Raw genomic sequence first — 20,533 nt, 5'->3', positions numbered from 1 at the left:
AGCCAGCATTGCCCACAGGAGAGTAGCTTCCTGTTAGTATTAAACAGCCCAGATTTCGCCTCTTTTGTAACCCAGCTCCTCACGAAATAAACCTACGTTTTCTCAGATTTCACTCCAAATGCTTGTTTTCCTGGGTATCTCAATTACATCTCCTCCTTTTACAGACAATGTAACCAAGTATCCCCTAACTTTTAGACAACTTCTTGACAGCTCCAACTGTAAATAGGAGATTCCCAAGTATCCAGCAGATCTCCCAGTGCTAAGAGGGTATGATCTGTCCTTCAGTATAAATCGACGGTTTCTATTCCTTACTACTCAGGAATCAGCAAAAGATGATCAACTAAAGGAAGTCTCCATTTTCTTCCTCCTCTAGTGCATAGATGCATATCTTTGGATTCGTTTTATCCAAACCTCGTGTAAGAGGAACTTCACAATGTCAGTTTTAGTATAGAGTTAATTAAACTGACGTGCTGAAGACTTATTACTTGAGGTCAACATACTGCAACAAGTCTTAGTCACCCAGCACAGTTTTCCATGTAAGTGAAAGGAAAATCATGGCGTTTAATGACCTGATCTTAGGCAGCAGACAGGTAACAGAATCTGTGACTGCCACATGCTATTGCAACCAGCCTAAAATTTTCTTGGGCTCCAGAAAGCTGACTGAGATTTTCCTTAGTCCTAACATCAGTGTTGTGGTCCATATGTACCATATTATGCACTTCACAAATGTGAGGCAAATAAGATGATTTATTTTTATAGGTTTATTATGCATGCAGTTAATACATGCATAATGCAAACATGCATATCCACACAACACATAAGCATATATATATATTATTTACTTATATCACTGTCACTGAAAATATCAAAAATCGTGAGTTGCAATAACACATGTCTTTATGTCTTCTAATGGTTACATACTACTTCTTATTGTAAAACACAGCTGTAAAATTTCAGGGAAACTGAAATGTTAGATTGCACTTTCTATATACTCTTCTTTTTAAACTACAATTGTTCCAGCATAGATTTGTTTACTTGGAATTTAATGAAGTATTTGCTGGTGTAAACTAGAATTCTTCTTGTCAACTGCAGGGTTGCTTCATCCTGTTTTCCCATTTGCTTCCTAACTTCAGTGCTTGGCATCTTTATTTCTTTCCCTTCATTTCCTCCTCCTGCTCACACCTGCTACCTCACTCAATTCTACACAACATCCTTCCCTCAAAAACAAGCTTTCCCCCTCACAACAGACTTTACAAAAAGTGATTTATACAGGATACTGGAAAGGTTAAAGAAAGAAAAGTCTGTTTACTTATCAGAAATGATATATTTAGGAATTGTCAAAAGTAGGGTTGCAGAAAGGTGCTGAATCCTGGCCATGACACTCTTCCCCCTTGCTCTTTGACTCTTCAGAGAGGTAGTGGTTCTTGCTACAATACTGAGGCTTGCTTTTTTCGTCAACAGAAGTAGCAGCGAACTACAAAGATTGTGGCTGTTTCCCCCTTTTATCATTCTCTTTGTCAGCCTGATCAGTCCTCAATGGTAAATGTGCTGCTCTGTTGTGCACAGCCAGCAGCTCGCAATTTGCTCACTATGTTTCATGAGACAGTTGTTTGTGGCTGTTTGGAACACATTTACCTCTTTGGGGATTTATGCGCTAGTTGCAATGCCAACCTCCATAGTGATAGAGATTTATTTCTACTAAAATAGATAATTAGAAGCTGGTAATTATTGGTCAAGAATTATCAGAGTGAAAAAAATTAAGCTCTTCATAAATAGTTCTTGGCAATGTCATCTCTTTACATTATCTCATGCCTAACAGCACTTTACTCAGAGCACTTACAAATTTACACTACTGCTGTTGAGCCTCATAATTTTATATGGAGTAATTCCTTTTCTGAGTTAAACATGTCTACACTCCCCCAGTTCTGAGCCACTCTCCATGTACATATGTGCAAAATCCTAGGCAACTGTTACGGCAACCGTTTAGTCTATTTACACTGAACTGCATCAAATACTACAGATGTAAAAGAATCAGTGGAAGCAAAAAACAATGTTTAGCTTGTCTGCTTAAAATAACAGGGAAAATAATAGGAGGAGCAGTGCAGCTAACAGAACACAAACAATGGCAGATTCTCTTCCTTACCCTCTCAGGTCAAATGCCAGCTGTAAACTATTTGATGAAAACAAATGGATGCTAGAAAGCCTCCCTTTTCAATAGACACCATGCACCCAGAAATAGAATTTTCTCAAAGAAAGCTGCTAAAAATGCTATTTATTCCACCTGGGGGGAAAGATAAAAGAAAGAAGGTGGATGAAGAATCGCCCTTTATGCCAGCAGTTCCTAAACACATGTGAAACACACCTGGATTTACATTTCCTCCTTTCCCACCCAAAAGCTAAGAAATTGTTTTACCAACAAATTTCAATATACATACACACCAACAAACATGCTTTCCAAGCAAAAGTACATGCTTACATCTAGGTCTAAAATAATGCCTAAACAGAGGGCCTATTTAAAAAAGCTCACAGTTTGACTTTCTTTCTGTCCACTGGCATCGCTTAGCCTAAGCTTGAATCAGTGGGTAGTTTAAGCAAACACAGGCATTGCTCGACAAGCACGGTGTCTAGAAATGTGCAGACAGATCTGGCAGTCAGAACTCTTGAACTTTCACTCACTTAATGCAAGCCAGGAATTCCACTTCTTTGCCTCTTTGTCCTCATCTATTCAATGGAAAAGGCTTATTGCCCCGTCCCTTCGCAAAGATGCTGGGAAGACCAAACTGAAGGCTGCAGAACAGTTTTAAAATGGGAAATTCTAGAAGTAATGAACATGCAGTTACTGAGGAAAGTTATCCCTATGATATCTTTTTAATATATAACTTATGTAATAATTAATGTAAATTACGTTGTTGTTAAAGATACTTCAGGTTACACTTCACTGGGTCATCTGCAGATTTTATTTTCCATTAGGTGGCATAATCCCTCTTGTTGAATTGATTGAAACGTATAACAAAATCTGTAAAAACATTATATACCCTCCTAACAAAGAAGAGTAAGAGGCTTTTCAAATAGCCTCTAATCCTTCTTCCCCTGCTAAATGTCTAGTTGAGATTATATTTGATTAGACAAAAACACACACATACACACAACCTAAAAATATCTACCCTCAGTGGAGCTATTTTAGCCAACAAAGTAATTCCAGTTGCCTTATTTAAAAGTCTAAGTTTCACACTGGGGTTTTATAAATGTATGTTTGCCTCAGTGACCTTCCATAATGTAACTTCTCTCTGTGGATGTTAGCAACATGAACTCAGTTTACATCCCAGGATCATGTTCAAAAGGCACGGTAATTAGATGGGACACCATAAACTTTTCTAGGTTCCAAATGTCCAAAAAGATGGTGAGTATGAACTGTTTCCCTCAGCTGGCTGAGCATGCATCTCTATCGGTGGTTCCTATCCCCTTCTGAGTGGAGTCTGGCAGATGACTTTTCACCTTCTTGTTTGTCCCATGGCCCAACTGACTCTCCTTTTCCCCTTTCACTGAATTATGATTATGATATGGTGTCTTCAGGTAAGAGGACACCACATCCATCAATAACCGCACCACAGATTTTACTAACATTTTACTGTGAGAGGAAATAACAGTTCCTGACACTTTGTGATGATGTCTGTAAAGACATTTATTGCCCCTATATTTGATCTAGGGATTATCACACTGTTTGGCTTTTTTAACTCCTGCCTTCCCAGATTACCTTCCCTTTCCTTTACATTTAAAGTCCTTTTTTTCTCTCTCTTTTCCCGAAGCTTTATCACTTTCCCTTCTGCAGAGGAGAAAACACACCTTGTTCTGCCCATCTCCTACTAGGAAAGCAGGACAAGAAGATACATTTTATCAGCTACATGTAGAAAAGGGGGAACCAATGTGTTTAGGAAACCATTTTTTCTTTTTTGGCAAATGGGCTGTCAATCAACAAATCGATATTCACTTAAGTGTTTCACCTAAAATATTTTTCGATTTGCATATTGATATGCATCCAGATATCTATGGGTGTATGTATACGGGTTATGTATTATATATATTTACACAAATGGGTTTGCCTGTTTTCTGTATTATACATGAATACTATAAGCCTACCTACAGACACACATAAGCTAAGACCAATTTTAAACAGCTTAATGTCACGCCTTGAACCTTTCTCTCAAGACAGAATATGGTCTTGGAAAAAGGCCTGTGAACAATGATATAAATTAAAGGGGAGGGGGAAGAATGAAACTGGAAAGATAGCTAAGGAAAAATCCAATTAGTGGTGAGAAGGCTAACAGAATCGGAGATCAGAAATTATTTTTCCCTGTGCTTTGACTGCGAGGTCACATTCAAAACTCTCCGGAACGTTGATATTCCTTTCACTCCACCCCAATACAAAATCCCCCTGCATTTGCTTAATCGAGGCTATATCATTAGGAGCTGCACTGCTAAGTCTGGCAGTGCAGATAAGAATCTTCCACTGAACACAGATTACCACAAGCATGACCGGCAAATCTCCCTGTATGTTTTGCAAGCTCCTTCTTTATTTCACTGGGAAGGTTTTACATTAAGTACATTTAAATCTGTGTCACTATGGTTATGTCATGAAGCAATATCATGCATGATTAGATACAATACAGACAAAACAATTAAATGTTTTGAAAAAGATTCTCTTTCTCATTCCACCGCATCCAGCTTTTAGAAATAAAACATAGGCAGTTAATAGCTCAGTTTAAGAAAATCTCCATCTCTGCAGATCTGCAGGCTGAAGCCAGCTAACTGGATTTGTCCTGCTTTACTGGCTCTCTCCTCCTTTCTCTCCTCCCATTCTGACCCTCTAGTAATACTCATCCAGAAAATAGAGAAAGAAAATAAAAGAGAGAAAATCTGAGTATTTTGTGAAAGAAGTGGGTTCCTATTCCGAAAACGTGGGGCACTGGTGAAGTGTGTGGTAAGCACACACACCACTCTGCTATTCCAGCATCATCCATTACCCATAGTGTCCATGTTCCCTCTCACCTCTTATACAGTGTCACTATATGTTTCATTTAAGAACATGTTGAACAGCGGATTCAAAGAAAACAGCAGAAATGGTGAGTTCTGTTGGTGGTAATAACCTACTTCTAAATTCCACGTTACTGACCCAGATTGAATACTGTGAAGCAGTTCAAATTATCTCCTCCCCAAAGACATAAAATATCAAAACTAAAGCTTAATCCAACAGGCAAATCACTTTGCTTCTTTACAAAACCAGGCTGTCATTCGCATTTATTTAATTCTATGAAAAGCATATGAAATGTTTGTGCTCTCAATGTATTAAAACCTGTTAATAAAGTACCTAGACAAATGGGCTATTAAGTTTTGGCAGGTAAATTTTACAGTGCAGCCAAATTACTAGTGCTTATGGAAGAAATCTGCATGTTACCTTCAAAGAAAAAAAAACAACGAACGTCAAAATATTTTTAAGTTAAAAAAATGAAAAAAACCAGCAAATTTTCTTCTGTTGGTTTTTTAATTACTGGCTTTTATACTATACTGTTTGGTCTGTGCTTTGTATGTTTTTCTATCATTATAGCAAGAAAAACAGTGTAAAGGAGGCAGGAGTAAAAAAATCAATGGTATCCATCCCTGTCTTGAAAAGTGAAATTTGGAAAGGAGGCTAAAAAAAATGAGACAACTCCAGCAATGTTATCTTATTAGCGGGCAAATGATGTGCTTGATAAATTTAATTGGCTGATAGAACTCTTAGTGCTATTACTGAGTGGTTACCAAATTGAAAACATTATGGGTAAACCATGGGGAATAAGCAAATAATAGGAAAATATGAATATCAAAGAAAAAGCAGGTTTTGCTTTACTCCAATTTACAACTGTAACAGCCTTGTAAACATCAAGCCAGCCTTGGATTCAGGAATCCTAAAAGACTTTTTTAATATTTGTACCTAAAAGAGCAGATTCCATTACTGAATACCACAATTCCTTGGGTTTTTTTGTTTTTTTCTTCAAATAAATGATAGCATTTAATTGTGTACAGATACACTCAGGATTTTTTTCCATACTGCTCAAATACAACAAACAATACTATTTTATGGCCATTTGAATTATTTATGTTTCCTAATGACAAAAACTTGCCAGTTTTGATTTTGGTACCAAGGTGCTTGAGAAGTACACAGTAGTGTCATTACCATAATAACTTCTGAAATTAAAACCTGTCTAAAACTCTACGGAAAGCTAACATCCAGTTCATTACCATTCCTGTTAGTTTGTTTTCAATAATGCAAAAACGATTAGAAGTTTAATTTGCTAATCACCTGTGTTTTGACTGGCAGTAGATATATAATTCTCTGCAGAAGTCTAAACTAGCCCTTGCAGAAAATAAAGTACGTTAATGCTTTATCAAGTCTAATAATATGAATAAAAAAGTCAATCATGCCTAGGTTAATCATTGATGGATGCACAATTAATTTCTCCTTAACTCTGTTTAATTTTAGAGGCAATGATGATCATGAGTAAGACAAATGGCTATCTGTCTTCGAGAAGTTTTAGTGCTTCACTTACCAATCATGTGGTTTGCAACATGAACTTGGATATCCCATTCATTGTAGAAAACCATCTGACATTTGATGCACTGGTAGGTCTTCTTCTAAAGAAACAAGGGTAGATAAAATTTACTGAAATGTACAATTGGAACCATTTCATTATAACTCAAAATACTGAGTTCAAAGTGGTCATTTAAAGCTCTCCAGCAGTGTTTTCATTAAGGCTTAATTATTAATATTAAAAAAATATCATGCTCTGTAGATTTCTAGTAACTTTCATCTGAATTTCCTGAAACTCTGTAGAGATTGTATTTTTTCAGCTGTCTAACTCCATGGACAGACCAGTTTTGCTAAAACACCAGCTTTACATTCATGGAAGGCAAAATGCAGTGAGGATGTGTGGGATGTGATTCAAACAATACAAACATCAATGTGAATCCTTCACTTTATACCAACGGATTAGGCCCACTACAGAACTGGGGGAAGCTAGGAACAGAACACAGAAATCAGAAATCTGCTTCTCCTTCATTCTCAACTGGGCTGCAAATCTCCTTTGCACCATACATTTTAAAATGGTCCATCAGGTTGCCATCTTTCAAGGAGTCCTGCTTGTATGGACAAATGGTTACTGTACCTGGGCAGTTGTTTCGGTGTCTATTGGCAAGTCTGCACCAAGTGAGAAGGCTGGCTGGAAACCAGGCAGAGAGCAATCCTTCTGACCACATTACGTTAGGCCTGACTTAACTGAAAAACCATGGTGTATACAGATCAAGTTTCATTATAAACCAGGGTATGCATTTCTCTCTTTGGTGCAGAAGAGAAGTTTTTCGTTTGTGTCTTGGTGTCTTTCAAAACAGATCTGCTATTTGCTTTTCTACAAGGTACATCACTTGTCCAAGACATTTCCACATCCTAAGAATGCGATTGTATTTTCTCTTATTCTTCTTCTTGACCTGAATTGGCCAGAGAGTTGATATAGGAAAGCATTACTTTAAAAGTGAAAACTAAAGAGTATATTCAAAAGTAAGATTTTGTGTTTTCATCATAAAACTTAAAATCTGAAGTTATCCAAGCGTCCAATGAGACAAGTCAGATTCATAAAATTATTCAACTGCATAATTGTAGTATCAAGGACGCAAGTCCTAAGGTAACAGTGCTGGAAAGCTCAACTGTTGTTTTGAAGATGCAACAAAAGCAAGGTAAGCCCTGAACTGCCACATCAAGGCAGTAACTCAAAGAGACACATATCTTTCTGTACAGCCACAGGCACCTTGCCTACATCAGCAAAAAGAAAAAAAAAACGAAGAAAAACATATATTTTTTAAAGAATGTAAAGCTAGAAAAAGCTGGCACAGATGTAGTAAATTGCAGATTTCACATATACTAGGTGGGGAAGAAGGAGGGTTCACTGGATAATGTGCATCAAAAATACAGCCTATCGTACAAATTTAACTTCTGAAGAGTGTTACGCAGCTGGTATTATTGATTATATTAAAAAAAACCAGTTTATTTTACACCTGACTCTAAACATTATTAACGACTTGCTGGATTTGTTATCACCATCTAAATTTAGATGCCCTGTCCCGGACAGATGAAGTGCCCCTCCGTTAAGTATCTTTCTACTTCAAGCCTGTAGGAAGGAATATAAAGACTTTTTAAACATACGCAATTATATCTCCCCAAGTTAACTGAAAAATTCATGACTAATCAAAGTCAGTTCTGAAATTAAATGTTCCTGTGGGCTCCTCTTTACAAATCTCCCATTGCTTCTCATACACAGAGGCTGTTTTAATTTTCTTGATGACAGTAACAAAACTGTGTTGCATCACTTCTTGGTGGAAACAATAAGAAGCCTTTTTTGCCACTTTTCATTTAAATCAACTTTAGCTTTCTGAAATGTCCCCAAGTTAAATCATTACAGACAAGCAAAATCAATGGGCAACCAGAAAACAAATCTTGCTTTGACTTAGTTTTACAGTTATGATTTGCAAAGCCTGCTGTTTTAAAAGGTACAGCACTTTTCTCTTTTTTGCTGTTGTGACAATACTGGTAACATTGGTAGAATTCAGATTCAGTCAAAGGATTTCCCGTTATATGTTGGTAAATTTAACCTTACTGCACTACATCTAGATCTATCAAAGACCTCTAAATAATGACAGTCACGATCAAGGATTTATTATGCTAAGCTCTTTACAAGATGCTTTTTGATGCTGACATATAGAACAACAATATTGCATAAATAACAATCACTCTTCCTTTTTTTTAAACATTGTTTCCCTTTAGAACTAGTTAGAAAATATTTCTTACTCCCTGATGACTGGCATTATATATTGTTTATTAGCATACCCCTAGCATTATTCCTGATATGTGACTTTGTTCAAAAACAAAGAAACATAAACTTAATGGCTGGTCTTTTCTCTTGTTAGCATAGCAATGCAGAGTGCATGTCAACAATTGCTGACAAAATTATGACTGATGTACATTATGACAACACATCCAAAGGTTGGGGTTTTTTTGAAGTCTAATGCCAAAAAATAAAGTCATTTGACAACAACAAAAAACAGTAATTTACTAGCACTTACTAGCTTCTCCAGAATGATCTGACATATTTGTGGAATCACACAGAGGTTTTCTTTTTATCATGAAGTGAAGAATGTTTTTGTTACTGCTGCTTGATCAAACACTAGGTGTTTTTTGTTTCCAAACATATTCTAAAGTGTTGACATCAACTTTTATTAGCTCAACACACACTCATCTCAAAGTGTCTAAACTTGTGCATGGTTAAGTTTTTATTTTAAAAGCAAAGTAAGCAAATTCCAATTACACTTAGATTTTCAAAGTGATCAAACCCAGTCATTTTCACACCAAGCTGAACAAACCGCACTACTTATTTCTATATGTTTCACAGTCCAAGGAAGCCCTTTTTCACTGCAAGTTACATCTCAGTCTCACAAGCTTTGTCAGAACCATGGGACTCAACTGCTCACAGTAGTTCCTGGGTCCTGACGTGCTTCATGGCAGGTCCCAGATCCCTAACGGGGTGAAATTCAAGGGAAGACTTCAGCCCCTCTTCACGCCGTGTTCACTCAAAGGTGAAACTTGGTGGGGAAGACAGAAATGAGCCCTGGAGTATTGCAGCTTCATGTCCCTTGCCTGGATAGCTGGGGAAGAAGCCTTGCAGTACTTGTGCCAGTCACCCTTGCAGTACTTGTGCCAGTCACCCTTGCCTACAGAAGACTTAGAAAGAGTGAGTGAGCACCCAGGCCCTGCCTTGCTGCTCCAGCTCACAGCCCAGGGTCACAGAGTGATGAAGGGTAGACAGCTGAGGGCATCTACACCTTAATCTGCCACCACTGCATTTGCCAAAGGACGTGTCAGCCTCCTGTTAGACATCAACATTCCATCATCCTCGTTCTCCCTTCCAAACACAAACACAAGCCGACACTCATTTCTTGTTACAGAATAATTTCAAATCAGCCAAGAGTGGGTCACAGAAGACCCTTTCCAGTGCATTTCCACATGGACTCAGGACCAGTAATAGTAGCTGGAGAAGCTGTACTGCACTCTAAACTGTGCCTTATTTCAAAACTTCCAAAGATTTGTTCCAGAGAAGAGTGACACTTATACTAACTTGATGGAATTATGAAGCTGGTTTAACATTTTCCTTTCATTTCTTACATTACTGTTGCCTCATGTTTCACAAAAATTCTTCAACAAACAAGCCCACAAACTTTCACTAAAGCTCCTCCCGACACAAATGTAAGTCCCAATTTAAGTGTAAATCTGAGGCCTCATTCATTCCTGGGGCCATTCAAAATTGTTGTACAAGAGTAACTGCTTGGACCATCTCACAAGAGCACCGGGCAATCTGGTTGCCTCTTGCATTCCTGTTCACAAAACCGATTTAAAGCCTTCCAGCATGCAAAGCTTCTCTGTGTCTTCCTTTAATGAGCTTTGGATTGGGTCTTCAATCCATGCAGAGCATATGCATGTGTCTTTCTAACCTTTTGAATAATTAATATCTTCTAGACCTTTAATCATTGTCCTGATCCTCAGCTATCACTTTAAGGTTTTCAGAATTTCCTTTCTATAAAGGTGCCCAGTGTCTATGTCATGTCAAATGAGGCTTTGCTGCTTTTAGAAATGGCCCAAGAATATGACCTGTGTTCATAATTTTTTTATACACAAGCAAAACAACTAATAACCACTCTACTAGAGGATTCAGTTCTATTCAGAAGAGCTTCAGAAGTATGCAGATCCTCCTGTGTAGCCCTGTGTAGCCCTTCTGTGCCCTGTGACTGTCTGAGGTACCCACACATTCTTCTTTTTCTATTCCCCAGCCTCATTATATTACTCGAAAATGAACTGCATATGCTATGTATCTGCCCATGCTCCACCTCCTTGTCAAAGTCATTCAGAAGTTTACCATCTGCCTATTTTGTTCTGACATTTCCCTGGTTTTGTCCTATCTGGGAATTTCATCACCTTACTACTTATTCTTTCTTCCAGAGTACTGATATGCTGCATAAATTCAACAAAATTGGTTCAAAAAGTGATTCTTGCGGCTTTTCATTATTCATACTTGTCCAGCATAACCTGCTTCAATTCACAAGACTCCTATGCTTTCCAGACCCAAGTTAGTGTTTCTTTTCTTTTCTAATCAAAAAAAGTATATCTCCCTGTGCCATACTTATTCACCTAACAGATTAATCTTTTGTGCTATAGCATTTCAAAAGCTTTGCAAAAATCCTGGCAAATCATGTTTATAGGCTTCTCTGTCAGCACTTGTGGCTACTCTCAAAATACTCTATTGAAAATTTTGAGCATGAGCCTCCCTTTGTGAATCTTTGTCCTCTATCCTTCATTAAATCCAAACTTTCTAGGTGTTCTCCTATCATGTCTTTGATTAGCCTTTCTCTCGTGTTCCTCACTGTTTAATCAAGCTCAAAAGCCAGTAATTTCATGTATAATCCTTACATCCCCTGTTAAATGTCTGTTTAGTAGCCTTCTCCCAGGCTCTTGATACCTCTTTTTAGAAGACTGTAAATTTATATGTAATGTTTCCTCTTATCTTCAGCTGCCTTCTCTGAGAGTTTGGGGATGGATGTTTTTCTGTGTTTGTAAGTCATTTTTTGTATACTATATTCCATTCCATTACACCTAACCTATACTTTATTCTTCACCATGAGGAGGATGTACCACAAGGTCCACAACAAAGCATTTTTTCAACAGTGCTGGTCTCCTTGATTACATATACCATTTCTGAATCTCCTGTATCCCACTTTTAACTGAATACTTGCTCCCTGTATGAAAGAACAAAAAATATGTTATAGCTTCTGTATACTGTGTCTACAGTGTCAAGTTTGCAGGAACACCCAGTTTATTTTATATGCCTTTCACACCTTTCCTGCATGACCAAAAATGGCTTTGATGTGTACCTGTTACCATTATTTACCCTCATCACACCAGTAAAGGGCACTTTCAAGGCTTTTCCTCCCCTCAGTTTCAGCACAGACCAAAGTTATGGATCAGTGACACAGCTGAGACAATCTGCTGCTGCCAAAAGAGCGTGATGCCACACCTCCCCTCTCCCAGACCAATCATTTACTCACAGTTTCCCTCACATTAAATCCAGGGTGGAGCTGTTTCAACCTGTTAAACCAACAGAAAGGTAACCTGACAAGAAAAAGTGAATAGCTTCCAACAGATCATATGCAAAACCAAGTTAAAACTTGCACACTAACTACAGTAACTTGCCAGTGCTAACTCCTAATGCTGCCAGCTGATATATTACATCATTATTTTATTAAGTATTAGCAGTGTGCTTGGCCCTGCATGAGGCACAAGAGCAACCATGGTCCCAGCTTATTTGTCCATTTAGCCATTTTTCATCATAGCTCAGATTATTTTTGACAGCACCTTAATTGAGGATTTCTTTTCTGTCTTCCTGGATGCTTATTTTGTCAACCTTAAGCTCTTACAAAACTAAACATATGTTAGCCAGTTTCACTGCATAGTTAGCTATTTATCTTGCTTAGGGGGCACTGTCATTTTGCATTTCTTTTTTAACTAATTGCTAACTCTTCTCATTGCTCACACAACACCCTTTAATTAGTATTTCCTGATTGCTTTTAAAAGCACAATGATTTTATGAGGGTTTCTCTGTTCTTCTGCAGTTGTTCAGCAGGGTCTTACTGTAGCAGGGTCTGAGTGTACATGCCTAGAGAAAGAATACAATCAATCCCGTAAGGTAAGCAAAATGAAAATGGAGAAAACCATAATTTTTTTCTAATTTCTTCCATTATGGTTACTTATTACTTTAATACACAAGAGGAGTCAGAAATACAAAAGTTTGTTCTAGAAGTCCTTCCATCCCTGTTCTGCTTGAAGTTGGGGTCTGTCATTCTGTCTTTCACTTTTATGTTCTGGATTCTGCATTTAATCATGTCTGTCTTCAATGTCTTAGTTACAAACCTTCCCTTCCCCTGGCTTATGAAGTGCATCAGCTTGCAATGTCTCACCTCCCCACACCTCACAACATTTAAAAATTGCAGCTCTTCTTTCTGAGTTCTCCGGTTCTTTGTCTAGGTCTTTGAACTGAGGTACTTGTCAGAAAAATGACTCTAAAACCTGGCAGCACATGGGTGTACATTTATTTTCTCTCAATTGCTTCACATCATGTTTACATAGGTTGTAAGTACAAACAGGTAGCAGTACTGTGAATTTGGTTTGGTTCTGAAAAACAAACTTCTGTCTATCCTGATCCTGTGTGAGGCTGAGCCTCTGAGGACTACAAGCATACGTGCTGAACAGTGCTCAGGAGTTCAGGGCTGGCGGTGTCAGCAACTGAACTTTCTGTCATCATCCAATCTTTTTTTTCCACCTTACAGTTCACTTAAAGGCTGCTAAACCTGAGGCCCTCTGAAGCCTGAGAGCTGCTAACCCATCAAGAGGCATTCCAGCATTCACCATCTCAGTATCAGAGCAGCTCTGTGGCTAAGGACATTAAGGAGAAACTATGATCAAGACTGCACTGATAATTTTGCAGATGCCATGGCACCAAAGCACAGGCAGTAGAGCGTGGCTTGGCAGGTACAAGAATATCAGCAAAAAGCTGATATTCTGAGTAAGCTGATAAGACTTTTTTCTTTTTAAAGCTTTTTTCCTCTTCATTTTAAAAAAGGCATACTGAAGACACACTGTCATTCAAAAAAGCCACTACTTCCTTCACCAACAATCAGCAACAAATATAACCTAATAAAATTAACAGTTTGCAAGTATGCAGAAGAGAATACTATTCGGTCTCTTTTCTCCATCACAAATTTTGCAAAAGCTATCTGGATTTTAAGAAAGGGAAAATCAGGGGCTTTTTTCTACACCTTATTTTGTTTTAATTAAACCTTAAAACCACTTTTATCCCACATTGTGGAAAATTGATGCTGATTAACTTCACTTTCCAGAGTATGACTCTGGACCCTCCCCCTGCCCTTAACTGTCCACTTTTAACCCAACTTTTACTCCTGCAGAATTCTGGGCTATTACTTGTCAAGATTATTTAATCCTACAGAACTTGTGCTCAAAAATATGCACCATTAATATTAATGTACAAACAGAAATATAGTACTCATACATAATATATAAGAAATTAATTTTCATTGAAGTATCAGGAGAAGGATTAAACCCCTTAGATCCTTCTCATGCAATTAGCTCTACACTTCGGGAAGTCAATGGGACTTCACAAAGGAAGGTTTCATATGGTAACACTGTTAAGACTGAGGCTTTATAAAGGCTTGCTTGCACTACAGAATATAGGAGTTCTACCACTGTACTGCTGTAATTACACTACTACCCTGTACGGATACTCTTAGGCCACATCAGCGTTAACAAATATACTGGTAGCATCTGAGCTGGCACACAGCTGCTGACACTGCAAGGATGTTTGACTCTGTGCCCAGTTGACAAACCTCCACTGGGGCAGTGCAGCTGCCCAAGGAAGTGGTGTACCAGCAAAACAAGCACTCTGCTGAGCCAGCCTTCAATGCCATCCACAATGATCTGTGTCTAGCTGGCTTTTCCTCTGAAGAGATGCTTGCTTTCCTCTAAGAGAATTAAGAGAACGCCCCAGAATTCCTTCTGTCCTATTTCATAATCTTTTACTTTCACACTACTTCTTAAAATTCCAGCAGTTCATCTTAGGTACATCCTGTAATAAGGTCATTTCTTTTTGCATGGGCTTCAGTCTGCCATTTCCCTACCAGAAAAAAAAAAAAAAAAAAAGATTGCAGAATTTGTTTTTGTTTCAGAAGCAGAATGTCATACTTCTAGGTTTGTGAACTCAACCACCATCACACAAACCATCTACCAGCTGTGAAGCAGGGAACATAAGAAAACTGAGGAGCTATGGTTAAGCCAGCTAGTTCAGGAAAATCATCAGGTGATGCAGACACTCCTTGACTATACCAACAAAAGAAGCACCAAGTAGCAGAACAAGAGCAATTGTAAGTTGGCTGCTGTCAGTGAGGGTTGCAAGGGTTTCATGTGCAGACATCCATTCTCCTAGAGACTGCCATTAAACCCATTCCAACCACCAGCAGAAACCAAAAAAAAAGACTGTTGTAGCAGTGAAAAAACAAGTACAAAAGGAAATCTGGAAGTTTGGAGTCTCAGATTGTTCTTTGTTGGTGAACCACCCTGTTTCCTACTGGAAACTGTAGAGAGGAAGAGGTGGCCTTCCAGATATGAAAAGCTATTAGGTGTGCCTTTTTGCACAGAACGCTGCATCTGGATAGTAGGTAAAAAAACAGAGGAAGTCCATCCAACACAGGATACCAATACTAGGAGTATGATTGAAGGGAACAAATACCTTCTTCTTTCCTACCTCCCACCTGGTTTTTGAGTATATAAGCAGCAAGCAACTTTTAAATGACCATATTTGTAACCGGCTGTATTTTTAAGTCACTTTTCAGAGGCATTTCACAGGCATTAGAAGTGATCAATGAATGCATGTGAGGGTTTCATCTTGAGGAATTCAAGCCTCTATTAAAAACTGCAGACAGGGACTTTTTTCTCAGATTTGCACATTATTACTGGTAGGGCCGTACTGAGATGCTCAATATCAGGAGAGGACCCATCCTTTCATTACCTGACTTATGAAGCCATAAACTAACAATAAATGTTTAACCACCAAGGAAGAACAGGATAACATCAACATATTATTTGGCAGAGATGCCCAAAGGATGGCAGAAACCAGGGAACCACAGAATGGCTTTGGCTGATTTCTGGGGGACCTCTGGTATAGCCTCTCTGCTCCAGTAAGGCCACCTAGAGCTGCACCACATGAAGATGGCTTGTGAGTATCTCAAAGGATACACAACCTCTCCGGGTAACCTGTGCCAGTGCTCAGTCAATCTCACAGTAAGTGTTCCCTGATGTTCAGAGGGAACTCACAGAATCATAGAATCATAGAATGGTTTGGGTTAGAAAGGACCTTAAGATCATCTAGTTCCAACCCCTTGCCATGGCCAGGGACACCTCACACCAAACCATGTCACCCAAGGCTCTGTCCAACCTGGGCTTGAACACCGCCAGGGATGGAGCATTCACAGCTTCCCTGGGCAACCCATTCCAGTGCCTCACCACCCTCACAGTGTGTCAGTTTGTGCCCACTGCCTCCTGTTCTGAAATGTCCCATTGCAAGGACAGATGTTAGCAGGAGACACATTTCTGCGATCGTATTCAGCAGAAAACACTGTAAAAAAAAATACTACAGGTCATATTTTATACAATAATTTGTAATACAATGAAAGAAATTGAATAAATGAAAGACAGGTTTGGTTGGAGAAAAAAGTACCTAGGGTTTTGAACAATCAGGCCTAAGATCTATTACCAGCCATCACAGAGCTACGGGAGGTCAAAGAAGAGGGCTCCTTAACAAGATGCTACGTATCAGGTAATTAATTTATGTTCATTTTGTACAACTTCATGAAACAAGCAGTACTGGGGGTATTTTAAACTAAGGGTTAGCCCATTTCATCTCCCTGACAACAAAGTAACAAATTTGGGTGTTATGTTTGTTGTATGAGACAATACACACACTACATATAACAAGTTTATTGAACAGTGGTAAAAAACACTTCTAAAAACATTTACAGTCACTTAAGAAGTTGGTCTGAGAGCACTACAAAGAGCAGATCATGATTTCTTAAAGCTTTGTTTCCTGTGATTGACTGACTTCTGCATAAAAAACAGGTCTGAACTTCAATTAAAGCCATCTTCCTGGTTCGGATTTCTAAAAGGCCCCTTTCCTGTTTGGATTCTATCACCTGCTGAGTCATCTCTCTTTCTAAACATCGTAAAAACTTTACAGGCCTTGAGATTCCTGCTCATCTATGAAGTTTTTCTTGAAACTGCTCAAGACTAAGCCAAAAGTAAGATGGGGAAGAGAGAGAATTCTCTAGAGGTATGCAAACCAGCAGACGAAAAGAAACATGCCATGATTTCCCATGTCTTGTTCCTAAAGAGAATCAGGCTAGAAAAACAGGGGAAATTTCTTGTTGTTTCTACCCAGTTTTGAGGTCAGAATACAAATACATACAAATACTATTCTGACTTTCCACTGGGGCTGTGCAGAAGGGAAACTGTGGCATGTTACCCTGGTCACTTGGCCAGCAGATACATGTACAGGGAAAGCCCCATGAGGACAGTGGGCTGCACAGCTGACCTGTCGGGAGTATGCATCCCAGATGTTTTGTCTTATAAAGCTTTGTTGAATCTACATTTGGCCTCTCTAGAGATGCTTAAGTTCTTCACATTCCTGTGTCCCTCTCCAGTTCTGCCCTTCTTCTAACAGGCATTTCCCCCCAGTGCATTGTTTCATGGAAATCTTGGTTTGGTGCTCTTGAAACCTTTGGAGAACATATCATCCTTTCTTCTTCCACAGGTGTGAAGAAGGTGCCTCTCCAAATTCTCCATCTGAAGGCTCTGTCAAATAACAGGACAGACAAATGGTATTAGCTTTTAATGCTCAGTTGACGGGAAACTAAGAAAACTCGCTACAATTACCCCTCTTGCTTCTGTTCAGCAGCTCCCAATCAACACATGGGCTTCCTTTCACAGATTGAATTCATAGTGTGTGAGAAGGCGGGAAGTTTGCTGCTTAACTTGGTGGGAGTTACAGGAACAGGCTAATAAATGGCACTACCCTTGTTAATTCAGACAGAACTCTGTCTGATAGCTCACTACTGAAAATGTAAAGACAAAGAGAAGAGAAATGCTTAAGTCTGTATCTTGTCAGCCACTTCATGGCAGTGGTACCACCAGAAATTAGAGCACAATGTAATGTGAAGGTGGCCTACTGTGGCAAGAAGAACAGGGTAGCCCTTCCTGAACATATATATGGTCACATCTTAAATAATTCTTTCCTGAAAGCAATGTGAAAACAATGCAAGAAAACAAAAATGGAATTCTTAGTGAGCTCATTCTGAAACTCCAGAAGCAGAAAATATGTTTGCCACAGATTAGTTCCACAAACTATTTCAAAGCCAGATCTTTGTGCCAGCAACAAACCTTCTTTACCTCTTTTTGTCTCCAGATCCAAAATCCAGCATGAAAATCACTTGTTCTGGGCCTGGATTCACTGACAGGAAACCCAAGGCACTACTTCTTACAGTTACATTACAAGTTTATGTGCTTATTCATAAAAATTCTGTAGTCAGAATGATCAGCTTGGATTGCTGATGAGGAGGATTATTTTAATTTCTTTATGTATTTCAATTAAATGCATGAGTATTGATTTCAGTGCCTTTTTTTTCTTTCAGTTAAAAGCACAGTGATTTATAGTGCTAAAATGCTATTGCCTGCCCTGCCAAAAGCATGCATCTGGGAACATTTCTGGGTTGCTCACAGTTTATTCTCTCTTCTTTCCATCTCTGACTGCCAGTGCATGCTGTCGAAACAAACCAGCTACTTCAAAAAGCAGTTCCTGTTTTCTGTCTCTGTGAGTCTGGCAGTGTTTTGAGAAGGGGGGAGGAATAATGAGAGAATAAAGGTAGATTCAGGGCCCATGAATAAAGATTAAAAAATCTAATGATAAAATAGTGCACCTACCTGAGCTCCATTCTTTCTCCCAGGCTGATACCATTTCTGGATTTATCTGAGGTCGGATAAGTTGAGTTTCAAGGAGTCACCAGCTCCATGCAGAATCTGAATTTTGTGACCCCTCCTCCACAAGGTCATTGTCAGCCTACACTTTCATGGCTCCTTCCAGAAGGGTGCTGTGATGTACCCAAGTGTCCCCTGATGTGACATGCCCATCCTGGCATACAGCTCTGCACAACCACAACAGGACAGAAGAGCAGCCCCAGTTTCATGCTCATGCTGTTCTTCAGTTGGTGTGACAGTTGCTAGTTCTCTCCTTTGTCCAGCACTTCTGATACTCTGCTACAGTGAGTTTCTGCAAGTCTTCTGCAACACCTGAATAAGCATCTTTATTCCTGCAGTAATTTGGCAGCGTACTCGCACTGCTCCTTCTCTTCTCAGGACCAGAAAACCCAGAGTATTCTTGTATTATTAATAAAGCACTGTCTGCATTGCCACAGGTAATGCAGTACTCACATGAGCTTCACATTCATGGAACAAACTCATACAGAACTTAAGCTACTTACAGAAGCAATTGCGTTTGCTTAGCACCTACTCTGGATGTTACCAAAAGGACCCCAAAATGAGTGCAGTTGCATTTACAGATAACATGTATGGTAGTATAAGATAGGTTTTACCAGTAAACTGTTGGTGTAAGCTGGAGTCCATTCCCTCCTCCCCTGTCAGCTAAGCAATTCACAACATAACTACTATTGTACAGTTATGCTGGTATGATTCTGTATGCACAGAAGTGTTGAAGCTTAAGAAGTGAGGGCACACCTTCTGCTAAGTCATGAGTTCTCCCATTTAAGTGCATGCCAGCATATTAAGGAAGACCAAGAGAAGCAAGGCCACATGGTGTTTCTTGAACACTGATTTTCATCTTCCAAGGTCTTACAAAAATTGCATCTCAATTAAACATGGCAACACACTTTTCAGGAACTATATATGTTATTTTTGGAATAAGGAAAATGAAGCAGAGATGTTCAAGTAGATTTGTCTGAGTCAAAGCCAATGAGTGACAGAAAAAGTACTGATGTCTAGTTCCCAATTCACTATCATATCAGACCTGCTCTCCACTTTTAAACATTAGCTATCACCAAGAAGATTTATTATCCTAGCCTAAGAGTGTGCTTGCTATGATTCAAGATCTTTACAAGATATCTACAACCTGAACAAGGCATCTCATTAAGCTTAAAGAGTAAGCTGTAGATTTACCAATTTTAGAGCTCTTTCAACGGCTAGCTATACAATCTGCCTGTTTAAGGCTGTTTGATGGCTCAGGGTACTGAATTCAGCAGTATGATGGGCTTAATGAATTCTGACCTGTTCCTTGAGTTGTGACTGATGAGCACTGCCCATGATTTCCTATCCCAGCTGAAAGGTAGTGAAGACAATTCAGGTCAACATCTTTCCCTTAGCAAGTAGGGTGAGCTCAGCTGATGACACTATACCATATTAACGTAATTGCACTCTATCACACTATTGAGTACAGGCTAAAATGGGAAGTTTTCTAGTTCAATCAGGAGAATATTTGGCAAAGAAGCCAGAAGTGATGTTTTTCAGTATTATCTTTTATCTTAAAAAGACATGTTCTAGTACTTTTGCATAGTAATCTTTTACTGAGTAACAAAAGGTATTCAGTACTGTTAATGGTCTGACAACTAGTATCCACATTTTTCTTGCCTTAGGAATGAAATGTTCTTTATATAAAGGTTGAAATCTAAACCACGTAACTGTCAATAATGCAAATGAAACCTTCACTCCTTAATATTATTTTTTGTTGAAAATCTCCCCAAAATAACATGTTTAAGTAGCCATCTTCAATCTCCC

The 20,533-nt window shown here is 38.8% G+C and overlaps 1 protein-coding gene across 3 annotated transcripts in view; it reads right to left on the bottom strand.

Moving 5' to 3' along the window:
• The window catches only part of ZNF521 (zinc finger protein 521), a 232,050-nt gene that overhangs the window by 112,461 nt on the left and 99,056 nt on the right, over positions 1 to 20,533 (bottom strand). The window contains exon 7 of one of the 3 annotated variants that reach the window (XM_061448618.1): positions 6,585 to 6,669. The exons of 1 other annotated variant lie outside the window; for it this stretch is intronic. In XM_061448618.1, coding sequence (XP_061304602.1) covers positions 6,585 to 6,669 — 85 coding nt within the window. Of the gene's footprint in view, positions 1 to 6,584; positions 6,670 to 16,660; positions 17,546 to 20,533 lie in introns of those variants that run through there. One more of the 3 variants, XM_061448619.1, reaches the window with a different exon arrangement.

Source organism: Pezoporus flaviventris, unplaced genomic scaffold (genome assembly GCF_033815535.1).
Source record: "Pezoporus flaviventris isolate CSIRO_AGI_PZ_B2104156 unplaced genomic scaffold, CSIRO_AGI_Pfla_v1 ptg000007l, whole genome shotgun sequence".
Classification (NCBI taxonomy): Eukaryota; Metazoa; Chordata; class Aves; order Psittaciformes; family Psittacidae; genus Pezoporus; species Pezoporus flaviventris.
This window is presented reverse-complemented; position numbering and strand designations above follow the sequence as displayed.